General features: G+C 60.8%; 1 protein-coding gene across 4 annotated transcripts in view; it reads right to left on the bottom strand.

Annotated features, from left to right (window-relative positions):
- EBF4 (EBF transcription factor 4) overlaps positions 1-9717 on the bottom strand; it is a 71043-nt gene extending 61326 nt beyond the window's left edge. Inside the window, exons 1-2 of one of the 4 annotated variants that reach the window (XM_089308155.1) lie at positions 9616-9717; positions 8200-8321 (exon numbers count right to left, since the gene is read on the bottom strand). In XM_089308155.1, coding sequence (XP_089164281.1) covers positions 8200-8243 — 44 coding nt within the window. In that variant the 5' untranslated portion in view covers positions 8244-8321; positions 9616-9717. Of the gene's footprint in view, positions 1-8199; positions 8322-8832; positions 9234-9615 lie in introns of those variants that run through there. The other 3 variants (XM_051845201.3, XM_051845200.3, XM_089308156.1) reach the window with 3 other exon arrangements.
- Between the last annotated feature and the right edge of the window lie 3202 nt (positions 9718-12919).

Here is a 12919-nt window from a genome sequence, read left to right as displayed (position 1 = left end):
ATAGGAGCTCAACAGGTGGAGGAGGCGAAGGGCAGATAAAGCAGCTTAAGAAACGCTGCCCTTGGAGGGTGTCACGCTGGCCACGGTTTTAGGAAGTGAAGTGGGGAGAGAATAGCTTGTACCAGAAGTCCTTACCATTCCATACAGGGGCACAAACACCGGGGAAGCAGTTTGGCCTTTCCTCTCTGGCCAGGGTCCTCCGAAGCACACTCCTTAGACGCTGCGTGGCCCAAACCCTCCCTTTAGCAAAGCGTGCTGGGGCCACAAGTGTTAGGAAATGCAGCTTCGCAGTGCACGTGGGGGTCCTGGGATGCCCTCCAGGAACGGCCCTGCAGCAGCTGGCTCAGGCTGCCCTGCCCTGTGCGGGAGCCAGCCTTCAAGATGGTTCCCAGTGCCCTGGTTCCCTGCCAATCATGCCCTCGGGGTGGGGGGGCTCACACCTGGTCAGGATTAGGTTGTGAGGCCAACACAACATAGCAGAAGCGACAGCATGAAGCTTCCAAGGTCAGAACGCAAAAGCATGGTAGCTTCTGCCTTGTGCTTTCTTGGATCAGTCACTTGGGGGGAAGCCAACTGCCACGTTGAGGGGACACTCAAGCAGCCCCTTGGAAAGGTCCCCATGGAGAAGAATGGGGACCTCCTACAATGCCAGCACTAAAGGCACCTGCGAGAACTACCTGGGAAGCATGGCCACCAACCCAGTCAACACTTCAGTGACTGCAACCCGCAGGGTCAGGAGCCACCCTGAGTCACAGCCACCAACCAGCTAAGCTGCTCCCTGAGTTCCAACCCTCAGAAATGGGTGCAATAATTGTTTTAAGCTACTGAGTTTTGGACCAATTTTTCTTTCTGAGACGCAGAGAGAGAGATGCACAGAGACAGACAGACACACGAGAGACCTCCCATCTGCCGATCCACCAGGACTGGGCTGGGCTGAAGCTGGGAACTGGGAACTCAGTCCAAAGCTCCCATCTGGGTGGCACAGATTCAACTACTTGAGCCATCACCTGCTACCTCCAAGGGTCTGCTTTGTCAGGAAGCTGGAAACAGGAGCTGGAGCTGGAACCGAACCCTGGCACTCAGATATGAGATGCAGACACCCCAACTCGTGTGTCAACTACTAGGCTAAATACCTGCCGTGCAATTTTCTTTTTTAATGCAGCAAAAGATAACTAAACATGAAGGTACTTCAAAAAGTTCATGGAAAATGGAACTAAGAGGTAAGATTATTTGAGTGCAATGAGACTTTAGAATCCATGCATAGTTTTTCATAATAGGTATTTTTCATTGACTTTCTGATGGCCCTTCATGTGCATGGATTTCAAAAATGTTTTGCACCAAAGTAAGTTTACCTTTTAGCTCCGTGTTCCACAAGCTCTTCAAGGCACCCCGCACACCATGCAGACTTGCCTGAGGGCACTTTTGTGGAGGGACGTGGTTGGGGAAACGCACTGGGAAGTTCTGCAGCCGGGCAGGGTTCCAGAAACTGGCAGGGAGGACCCGGCAAGGCGTGGCTTGGGACCCCGCGGGCTGCAGTCACCATGACAGCTGGGGCTGTGGTCATCGAAGGGGTGACTGGGTTGGTGGCTGTGTTCCCCAGGGATGTGGGGCGGGGGATGGGGGTGGTGGAACTGTCCCGAGGGCACTTGCGACTGCCCTCCCCAGCACCCGTCGTGGACGTGCACTGTGACAACAGCTGCCCTCTGCATCACTTGTCATTTAAACTCAACTTCTGTCTTCCTCGGCTTCATGCTAAGCCTTGGTATCTGAGATGTCGCGGAAGGAGGGGCTTGCCACAGTGGCCTTGGTGAAAGGTGACTCAGAAGGCAGAAGTGATGGGGTGGGGGTCACCCACACCTCTTCCTGCCACAGGTGTTCCATCCTCCTTCTCCTCCTCTCGCCCTCAGCCTGTAGTCCTGGAAGTCGGGACCTTGACCATCCCCAGCCCAGCCAGCCCCAGGCAGGGAAGCCCAAAGAGGGCTTTGGATCACAGCAGGTCCCTGATTACAGCTGATGAATATGCTAATGAGACGCAGCCCTGGGCTCCTCCCTCCCGCTCTCAGGACCAGCTCAGCTGAAACTCCACCAGGGACAGCTCCCAGGACCACCTAGTGGGAGAGGAGGTCAGAGGCTTGTGGAGTGGTCTCAGATCACTGAGGCCCTTTTTTTCTGCCCCCTCACCTGGGAGGCGCTCGGAAAGCAGCGGGGGGGGAGGGGGCAGAGAAAGCAAGAGGCCTTGGCGGAGAGAAAGGGTGGATTCTGAGAAACAACAGAATCCCCTAGAGCACCCCACAGCCTCTTTCTACACACACAGCCCTGCACTGCCCAGGCCAAATCCCAAACTGGTACACAGCACATCGGCGATGCTGGCTGAAGTGTCCTCTCCCAACCACTGGCAAATATCAGCCGGTCTCCTGCCAGCCTCCGCGGAAGTCTAAGCCCCAAGACATGCTTTCTTCCAGGGGCCTGCCCTGTCGGCAGGAGGGGATTATTGGGGAGAGGGGAGAGGAGAGAGGGCGGGGGGCGGGGTATTCAGTGCTGCCGGGTTGAGGGCATGGAGAGGCTGCACCACCTGAGACTGTGCCCAGCCCCACGTAGGATCGGCCCAGCTCCCCTTCCCCTGCGACAGTCCCCAGTGTCACCCTGCCCTTTCCCACCACGGCTGGGGGAGGGGGGGTTAAGGCACAATCATCCTTCAAGGCTCGCACCCAGCCACGAGGCAGCTGTATTTGTGAGGAGGTCAAGGCAAAATGAGAAGAAGGTTTTGTTCTAAAGACACTTGTGTCTTTCCTATGAACAAGAGACAGAGGGTGACATTGGGGGGGGGGGCATAGAAAGGGGGAGAAGACAGACAGGTGAGGACTGTGCCTTCCCCCAGACGGCCCCCACGGCCCCTCCACCCCACGCTGTACCAGGTGACCAATCAGCACCTCTGAATGGAACTGCAAGCCTCAAAGGGTTTGCTCTTCTCCCCCTGGGAATAGCCGATGCTCTCCTAATGAGAACAACAAACCAAGATTAAAGAACAGAAAGAAACAAGAGATGCAAACAACTCCCAGGTGCCAAGTGGTCTGAGTGCCCTGAGAGCTGTGTCCTGGGTGCAGACGAGTGGGATGCAGGTGGGAGGTGGGGGCCCCTGGCTGCTCTTAGGAAAGCTCCATCAGAGATGGGCACAAAGGCAATATCTGACCCCTGATCTGCAGAGCACGGCGCCCAAGACACCCACTGGGAGGGGGGAGAGACGGAGACGTCTACTCATGGGGATCCTGCCTCTAAAAGAAGGAAGGGAGGATAGAGCTGCTGGGGCCAGGCAGGTAAGTGTTTTTGCTAGGTTACCCTAGAAGCAGACTCCCAGACAGGGAGCCAAACACCCACAGTCTACATGGAGGCAGCCCACAAAGGGTGCATTTCCCCGTCACCCCTGCGGGCAGTGCAGCTGCGTCCCACAGGAAACTCTGCAAACAGCACAGAACACATGCCTCCTCGGAGTCATCCCAGGGGGATAGGCGAGGGAGCTGGGGTATTTATCTACCAGCTCCAACCAGTCACTGAGGGCTGCTAGAGCTCTGCTTTCTCCGGTGTCTCTGGCTGCCATGCAGGTGGGCAGAGCAGGCCCTGGCAGCCCGCACACGTCCTCAAGCCAAGGGAAGCCAGCAGGAGAAGCAGACCCAGGGCCTTGGGGAGGTATGGGAGGGCTACCAACCACCAGCCATCCAGAGAGCCACAGGAGGTCTGATGGAAGGCAGCAAAGCCGCAGCCCGAGGGCCCTGGGGCAGCCGGGAAGAGAACGGTTCATGCCAACTACAAGAACTGCCTCACCTTGCACGTGTATTGCCGAGCCCATAATTTAGAAACATTGCGTGCACTTAGCATCATTAGCGAACAAAGCACACCACATAAGCACCTTTTCCAGATAAACGCGGCAGAGTGACGAAAACAGCCACATTAACCACTTTTGGAGGACTCCAAGAGGAATTAGTTATTTCCTTGCTTTCTTAAATAGGCTGTTTGAAACAAAATATTCAAAACGCTCTCCCTTGGGCCCCAGACTGTGCCCAGGCAGTGGGGCATTTGCCCAATTAAGGAACCCAGATTTGGGAGGACAAAGCATTCCTGTTCACATTTCTGCCTCCCCCCCTTCCCCCATACTGAAATCAACCCCAAGTTCAAGGAGAGCAGCTGAAGGCCAGGAGAGCTTCAGTTTGCACAGCTACTTTTCAGTGGGAGCAAACCTGCTTTGTGGCAAGCATCGGCTTCCTGGGCAGTGTTGGGAGTTCAGGCTCAAGCTGACACCAAGGACAACCTGAAGGTCCCACCTGGGCCATTCAGGTGGCCTGTGCTCCCCAGCACCAGGGGATACCACAGGGACTTGGCCAGGCCCTCCTGTATCAGCTGCTGGCGGGACCCAGCCCCAGCTGTGCTACACACAGAGCCGCCTTGCTATCTCTGCCCTCCATTCACAAGGCTGCTCATGGCTCTTTATATCCCGGACTGTGTGCTTACCCCAAATACCAGCGAGTTGACAGCAAGCCCCCAGGGACACCTCCCCCAGGAGTACCCCCAGCCCTTCTGCCTTTCCTTCCTTGACAGGCCGAGGTCCTGAGTGGCGCCTCTGTGGCAGCCTGTTTGCTCTTTGGGTCTGGGATGCTGGGAAAAGGGGGCTCCAGTACCGCTGTCATAGCATGGAGGAGGCTCTGCTGGTGTTCCCCCGCCCAGCAGGTGGCTTTCCCTCTGCTGTGTCCAGCCCTGCCTCTCCCCATCCCGGCATGGGGCACGGCCATGGCAGGAACCCCGTCCCTTCCCTCCACAGCCTCCTTCCTCTGAGCACCCCGCTGGCCACCACTCTCCCCTGCAGGCATCTCTGGGGCTCCGGGGCCTGGCACTCCTGCCCCCAGCAAGATGATCTATCGACCTGGCACGCCCAGAGGCTGGCTGTGCTGTAGACTGGGGACATGAAAGCAGCGGATCACAGGAACACACCCACCTCACCACGCAGGAGAGGGAGGTCATGGGGGGGCTAAAGGGAGCTGCCCAGAACCTGTGTCCTGATGTTCCTGCTGGAGAGGAGGTTGAGAGCTGTGGCGGCTCCAGACCGCGCCTTCCCACGGCCCTAAGCCGCTGCTCTGCACACCTGCCCCAAGAAATTGGCTCAGTGACTCAGATCCTTGAAAGAGGCGGGGAGGGAAGGAGACGGTGGAGGGAGGGAGAAAAGCCCCTCACTGGCTCGCTCTGCTGCCCTTCCTCCGGCCCTCGCGTCTACCTAAAGACTGCCCACCCCTCTTCTCTTCTGCCCACCCTCAGGCCTGCCTGCCAGGTCCCAGGCTGAGGAGTGGCTATTAATTATTAAAGCAAACAAAAGCATTTCCTAGCACGGAGGTTAGCCTGCAGCTGCTTCCAGGAAAGGCAGCCCCAGCTGGCTTCTCTTGGGGGCCCTGCTAGTGGGCTGGGATCAGCTCAGGAGGGTCTCCCAGGGGTCTCCTCCAGGGGTCTCCCCATCCTGGGAAGCTCGCCAGAAGAGGGAGAGCCTCCCGCACGGGGAAGCTGGGCTGGGGCTCTGGGTCTCAGAGATGAAGTCCCACTGGTTCAGGCAGGGCAGTCACAGCAACAAGGAGGCTCTCTCCACTGCCTCTCTTCCCCGTGCTTCCCTTCCTGGGCGCTTGGAGTTGAAGCGTATGCAGCCCCTCTTCTCTCCTACCCTGCTTTTGCCCAGGCCCCTCCTTCCTACCAGGAGAGCCCACCTCCCCCCCATCCCCCCCCCCACCTCGCTCTTGGCAAGCCTTCTGCTCACCCACCTTTTGCAACAGCTTAGCATTGTTTGTAAATGCCAAGTTATAGAACTGGGGAGCCACAGCTGCTCCAGGACCCAGTGCCCGGAGCTCTCCAAGGTGGAGCAGGGGATGCAGCAAAGAGGGGTCTGGGAGCCACCTGGATCCCCTTCTGCTTTCTTCAGCAGATGCTCACCGTCCCCCTGTGGGCACTACAGGCAGATGGATGAACGGCCACCAACCTTGCAGAACACCGGAGGGCCCCAGCCTGCAGACCAAGGAAGTTTGGGGCTGGCACAGGACAGCCAAGTCTGGCCTATGGTAAGCATCCCTAGGCAGCACCCAGAACTGCTCCCTTGGGCAGGGTGGGAGGGCACAGATGGAGCAAGTGCTGGGGTTGGGGTGGGGTCCTGAGGCTGCTGAGACTTTACTCAGTGGGTGTGTGGGTACTTAGGACAAGGGGACAGTTTCAAGAGAACAGAGAGCTTACGGCCAGGACAAGGCTGTTTTAGGATGTTAAGGCCTGAACAGAGGACCAAGGAGTGAGACAGAAATGGGGGCGAGGATAGAAAACCTGGGGAAGAATGAGAAAGGATCAACCTGCCCCCTCTGGAAGCAAGGAGAGAGTCAGCCACACATATGGGGCTCCCAGTCTGGAGCCCAAGACAGAGAAGTCTCCAGACTTGGGGACAAGCAGCCCAGGGCTAAAGAATGCCCCTGACAATGGGGAGGGGGCTTTGAGTCTCAGCAATGGGGCCCTGGGGACCCGCCCCAGACAACACTGCTTGCAGCCAGCCCTTGAGGGAGCGTCTCATCCCCCACACTTCGCTCCTTACCACTCTTACAGCCCATGGAGGAGCGGAGGAAGGCGGGTCCACATTAAGAAATTGACCATCTCAAGTTAAAAAGCCAGAACCAACAGGAAAACTGGCAGGGCACCAAACTGTGGGCACAGCAAAGAAAGACGGGAAGCAACCACACCACAGTGTGCACAGTAGCCGAGTTAGATGCAGAATGTGTTCTTATGTTTTCCAGGTTTTCTTCTGGCAAAACTTAGAGAAGTGAATTTATGTGCAAGACGCCTTCTCGCCCTGAAGAGCTGAGCTCCAGACAGAGCCCCGGGTGCTCGCTCCCGACCTCAGTACAAGCACAGGCATGCAGAACCAAGGCTTCAGTTTTCACCTGAAAACCACCATGTGCCAGGGTGGGTGTCTGGCCCAGTAGAGAATGCCCACAACCCACAGAGGGTTGCCTGAGTTTGATCCTGGCTCCAGCCCCGATTCCAGCTCCCTGGGAGGCAGCTCAAGTGATTGGGACCTTGCTACTCACTTAGGACACTGGGACTGAGTTCCTCCCTTCCAGGTTGGCCACTCCCACCCAAGCCATCGGGGGCATCTGGAGAGTGAACCAGCAGATGGGCGCTTTCTGACCTTCCCTCACTGCCCCTCAAAACCGAAACAGTGGCATCTGCTCCGGGGTGGACTACCTGCGACGGCCTCGGGGCAGGGCTGGGGACGTGAGTGTCAGTGCTTTCGGGTCTGATCTGCCCTAGCAACTCCCTACCAGAATCCCTTCAGGCTGCGGGCAGCAGCTCAGCCCCCGGGAAGCCCACCTGGACCCACTCTGCAGAGCCAGCCTTCCCCATGGGATGTCCACAGGGCGCCCTCACTGCCCTCCTGCTCAGCGCCAGATGCAAGAGTTCCAGGTGCTGCAGGGGGGCACGTCAATAATCCTTTAAAGTTCCCGTCCAAACCCTGAGTCCATCCCCTTCCCCTCCAGCCCAGACCGCTGCAAAGGAGTCAGAGGAGACAGGCGTGGGTGCTGGGTTCCCACCGGCTCCCTGCCTCCCGCAGGACATACAAGAAAAACACCTGATGGAGAGGCAGGGCCCTGCCCCATTCCCAACCCCAGCCAGTCCAGCCAGGCCCACTGCCCACCTCATCTCGTCCCCACTCTGCCCCCCAGCCCCGTCCCTGGCTCCGCACTCTCCCATCCTCCAACTCTGAGGAGACAGGGACTGGGTTTCTCCTCTTTGCCGGCGGACTCGCGGACTTGCTTTGGACTGCCCTGGAAGGAGTCGACCGTTCGCAGACGGTAGGCAGCTGCGGGTCCCAGCTCTGGGACCACAGGCAGCGGTGATGCCTCCTCCTCCAGAGCCCGGGACTGCCACGCCCGGCTGGCGTTCGCCACGGCGTCCGCGAGCGACAGTCAAGTCAGAGCCCGGACAGCCTCGTGCGCGGACAGAAGCCCCGCCTCGGCCCGGCCGGTAGCCGCTGCAGCAAGTACTGGCGCTCGGGACCCAGTGGACAGAAGTCGCCGGGACGATCCAGAGTTGGGGCTCCCTGCACCCTGCACTCCGGCAGTTCAGCCGGCCGAGCGAAGGCGGCGCGGAGCCATCGAACCCGAGCGCGCAGGGTCCGGTCCGAGCGCTTACCTCTGCGCCGCGGTGCTGGCGTCCAAGATGCCCGCACCCTGCATCCAAGAGCGCACCGAGCCCAGGCTGGCGGGCAGCAGCGGCTCCTCCTTCAGGCTCAGCCCGCCGCGGGCCAGAGCATCCTGCGCAGGGAACATAAGGGCGCGCAGTCGGTGGGCGCCCCCACCGCCCCGATCCGGTCCCGCCTAGGCTGTGGGCGTCGCAGCTCAGCCCGACCCGACGGCACCGGACGCCTGGAGGAGCGCAGCGCAGCGCGGAGTCCGGGTGGCTCAGTGCGCGCTCGCCTCTGGGGCGCTCCCTCGGAGAAAGCGGGTCCGCAGGCGCCACCGTTGTCCCCTCCCCTCCCGGGGCGCAGGGCGGGGAGATGAAGGGATTCCCCCGCGGCCTGAGCGCTGGCGGGCGCTCGGCGTGCGGGGCGGGGAGGGCGGGGAGTCGAGCCCGCACCCGGCCCGCGCGGAGGCGCCCCAGAGGCGCGCTCTGGCGGCGGCCCAGGGCCGCGGTCGTCGGCGGAGGGGGGGCCCGAGCGCCCCGGGAACTGCCTCGGGCAAGGAGGGGGCGCGGGGCCTCCCGCCCTTTCCCCCCGCCGCCCCCACCTCCCGCCCGCCCGCGGCGCCGGCGCGGGGCGCTGATTACCATCCGGGAGGCGGAGGCTGCGGGCGCGGAGCGCGGCGGCGGCGGCGGCGGCGGCGACAGCGGCGGCAGCGGCGGCGGCGGCAGGAGCAGCAGCAGCCGCGCGTCCCGGGGAAAGACAGGGGCAGCGCCGGGCCAGCAGACGCCGCCGCCGGCGCCCCGCGTGCCCCGGCGCCCCGGCCCTGCGGCAGCCCCGGGCGGCAGCACCTGGAGCAGCAGCAGCAGCAGCCCGGCCGACTCCCCCCGGGGCCCGGCTCCCGCGCCGCCCCGCCGCGGCCGCCGCCGCGCGCCGCTCCCCGGGGCCTGGCCGCGGGCCCGGGCCATCCCGCCGCCGCCGCCGCCGCCGCCGCTCCCGGGGGAGCGGGAGCCGAAGGGAGGGAGTGCGGGCGGGAGGAGGGATGTCGGGAGCGGGCGGGCCCAGGGGACTGGGGGCCGGGGGAGGCGGGGGCGGGGCGGCGCGGCCGGCCGAGGGGCGGCCGGGGACGTGACATCATCGGGGGAGGAGCGGCCGGGCTCGGGCCGCGGCGGCAGGGCGGACCCTGGCGAGTCAGTCGCCAGGGCTGGGGGCTGCGGCCTGGCCGCGACCGCTGGAGGGACCCAAGGCTGCGCGGCGAGGGAGCCGGGCCCCAGGCTGGAGGGGCGCGCCACGCAGCGCTGAGATCCGCCGCAGCCTCCCCGTCGCCACCGGACGAGGCTCCCGCCGCCGCGCGGCCTCGCCTCCCTACCCAGCGCCCGCCGTCCCTCGGCGCCGACGCCGGGCTCCCGGCTCCCGCACCTGGCACTCACTTTGACGCCTCCAAGCTGCGCTCTTGGAGTCCTACGCGCCGGAGCTGTGCTCCCCGCACTTGCCCGGGAGGACTTGCCCTCGGTTTCCCCTCCGCCGAAGACTCGGGCATCTCTTTAAGCGAGCCCCCCCTCCCCACCCCGGCCCTGCGGTGTCTCCCCCTACCTTCCCAAAGCATTTGCCATTCTCACCTGTGCCTCGCAGAAACCGCCTGACTCCTGACTGCAAGCCAGGGCTCAGAGCCCTGCGCTCGCCAGCCACCTCGCCTCTTGGACCTTAGTCCTCTTTAGGCTAGTTCCTGGCACGGAACTCATCTGGCCTTTGACCCTGGGAAAGAGCTTTGCCGGCCTGGCGGGTCCTGGGCAGGCTGCGAAAGAGCCCAGAGGCAGCCCAGAGCATCCCCGGGCACAGCGCGTGGGTGGCCTGCTCGGGCTGCCGCTTGCACTCTGATACCTCCGGTGGTCACCTTCCAGCCACCACCAGCTCCCTTCCTCTTGGGGTGGGGGTGGGGGGCGAGGCCGGGGACCACCGTACCTCTCCTGACCTCTTCCTTCCTCGCCATCCCTCTCTTTGTGGTCCTCGCCCCTCCCCTTGCAGGGGGGCTGCTCCTTCCATCCAGACTTCTCCAGGGCTCAGCTTTTGCCCCAAGGGGCCCCTCCTCAAGGTGGGCTCTCATGGTGGTGTCTTTCTCTATCTCCTTACCCAGCTCTCTCAATCCTTACTCCTTGCAGTGGGGTCCCTGGGCCAGCAGCTTGGGCATCACCTGGGAGCTTATTAGATGCAGACTTTAGATCCGAGGAAGTGTGTTCCAGAGAACTCCCCAGAGCCGTTCCCACCTGGCATGGCCCTTCTCCCCCGCCCGTCAGACCTACCCAGCTGAGCAGAGGGTTCAGGGTGCCGTGGCAGAACCTGCCCCCCACCCCGGCTGTTCCTGCTCTTCCACTGTCTCTTCTCCTCTCGCTGCACCCTCACCCCGAGAGGGATGACGGGATCTCTGCTCAACCCCTCTTCTGCCCTTCCTAGTGCTGCCCCACCTGAGCACCTGCCCACGGCTTGATCCTCCCTCTTTCATCTGCACAAATCTCCTCATTCTTAAAAAACTCTCCCTGGCTGGCGCCTCGGCTCACTTGGCTAATCCTCCACCTGCGGCGCTGACACCCCGGGTTCTAGTCCCAGTTGGGGCGCCGGATTCTGTCCCGGCTGCTCCTCTTCCAGTCCAGATTTCTGCTGTGGCCCGGGAAGGTAGTGGAGGATGGCCCAAGTGCTAGGGCCCTGTACCCAACATGGGAGACCAGGAGGAAGCGCCTGGCTCCTGGCTTTGGATCAGTGCAGCGCCGGCTGTAGTGGCCATTTGTGGGGTGAACCAACGGAAGGAAGACCTTTCTCTCTGTCTCTCTCTCTCTCACTGTCTAACTCTGCCTGTCAAAAAAACAAAAACAACAACAACAAAAAAAAAAACCAACTCCCCCCTTGCCTCTGCCTCCTTCTTCAACTCCTGTTCCTTCTATGTTGGAGAAAGTTCAGAGAGCCCTGAACCAAGGATGCCTGGCCAGCCTCGCCCCCACTGCTGGCCTCTGCTCAGACCCCGTGGTCTCCCGGTGGCCTCAGGCTCTCCACACTGCCTCCTCCTCCCCGTGCACCTGGGGAAGCCAGCCAGGCGAGCAGAGCACACGCTCCCCTTCCACCCTCTGAGCACCCTGGCACTTTCTCCTTTTCTCCTCTCAGAACTCATGTTCTGCCACTCTCAGAGGCCCTCTTGGAGGAAATGAGCTCCTAGTGTGGGTGCCTGTCTACTTGTTAAAATTTTAAAAAATATTTACTTATTTGAGAGGTAGAGTTACAGACAGAGTGAGAGGCAGAGAGAAAGATCTGTCTGCTGGTTCACTCACCAAAATGGGCTGCAACAGCTGGAGCTGGGCTGATCTGAAGCCAGGAGCCAGAAGCTTCTTCCGAGTCTCCCATTGTGGGTACAGGGAGATGCTTGGGCCATCTTCCACTGCTTTCCCAGGCAATAAACAGAGAGCTGGATCGGAAGAGGAGCAGCCAGGATTCGAACCGGTACCCATATGGGATGCCGGCGCTGCAGGCAGAGGCTTAGCCCACTATGCCACAGCCCGCTCTGTCTCTCTACTCCTATCAGCCCTGTCCATTAATGAGTAAGGACAGCACTGGGCCAGACCCTGGAGGGGGAGAGGCGTGCCCGTCCCCAGGAGGGTCCTAGGCCAGGTTGGGGCTGTTTGGTCTCCACTCACCGATTCCCCACACCAGAGCTTCCCCTGGCCCCCGCGTGTGTCTAAGCCACCTTGTCCTGCTGCCTGCCAGACCTGAGGCTTAGGAGTCATCTCTGTTGCTGTTCTGTCTACCCAGAGAGAGGATCTCTAACACGAAACTCACTTGCCCTCCACTGGCCTGCACCCTGGCTTGGAGGAGAAATATATCCAGTTCTGCTCCCAGCCGCCCCATCTGCTCCTCTCCAAACACCCTCCTTTCTCCTGCCACATGAAAGTGTTGCTTAAATCAGGCCACAGCCTATGTAGAAACTTAATGTCCCCCATGGCTCCCCAAATGGATATCCAGGGGCTCAGTCTGGGGACATGTAGGCCCTCGGATGCATGGCCCCATTTCTCCTGCCAGCCAGACTTCCTTCCATTGCCTTGCTGTGTGAGTTTCTTGCTAACCTGACACGGAAGTTCTCATCATTCCCTCAACAGGGCTTCCACGGTCTCAGTGTCATGCCCTTTGTCTGGCTGTCCCCTTGCCTTCATCTGCTTTCCATCACTGTAATGAAACATCTGACACAGGCCACGAATGGAGGAAGGAGGCTTGTTTTGGCTTATGATTTTGGAACTTGACAGTCCAAGATGGAGTAGAGACCAGTGGTTTGTCTTCCTGGTGCGGCCAGAGGATGGCCGCGGCCCAACATGTCTCAGGGAACAATCACAGGTGATCCAGGAAGCGGAGAAAATGGCTGGGCCCAACTCGGGCTTTTAAGATCAACCCTCTGGTGAGAATCACCTGCCAAGGCACACCCGCAGTACCCCAAGGCTCTCCAACCAGGCCCCCCTCTCAGATACCACAACCGGGGTAAGTTCGCACTCTTCTTAGTACTTAGTACTTAGTACTTTGGGGATTAAATGCCTGTGTGATTCCAGAGCTACATCCTATTTAAGCCACAGCACCCTCCTCAGGACCTCCTTCACGTTGGAAATGCCTTTCAGCCCAGAGGCAACGGGGTCCACAGTCCTTTTCATGATGGCTGGAGTGATTAGGTGTGCTTGCAAGCCATCATGATTCTGGAAGGTTCTC

The sequence above is a fragment of the Oryctolagus cuniculus genome, chromosome 11, assembly GCF_051225735.1.
Source record: "Oryctolagus cuniculus isolate XC-2025 breed Fujian yellow rabbit chromosome 11, ASM5122573v1, whole genome shotgun sequence".
NCBI classification, from domain to species: domain Eukaryota; kingdom Metazoa; phylum Chordata; class Mammalia; order Lagomorpha; family Leporidae; genus Oryctolagus; species Oryctolagus cuniculus.
Note: the sequence above shows the minus strand (reverse complement) of the source record. Positions and strands in the feature narration are given on the sequence as shown.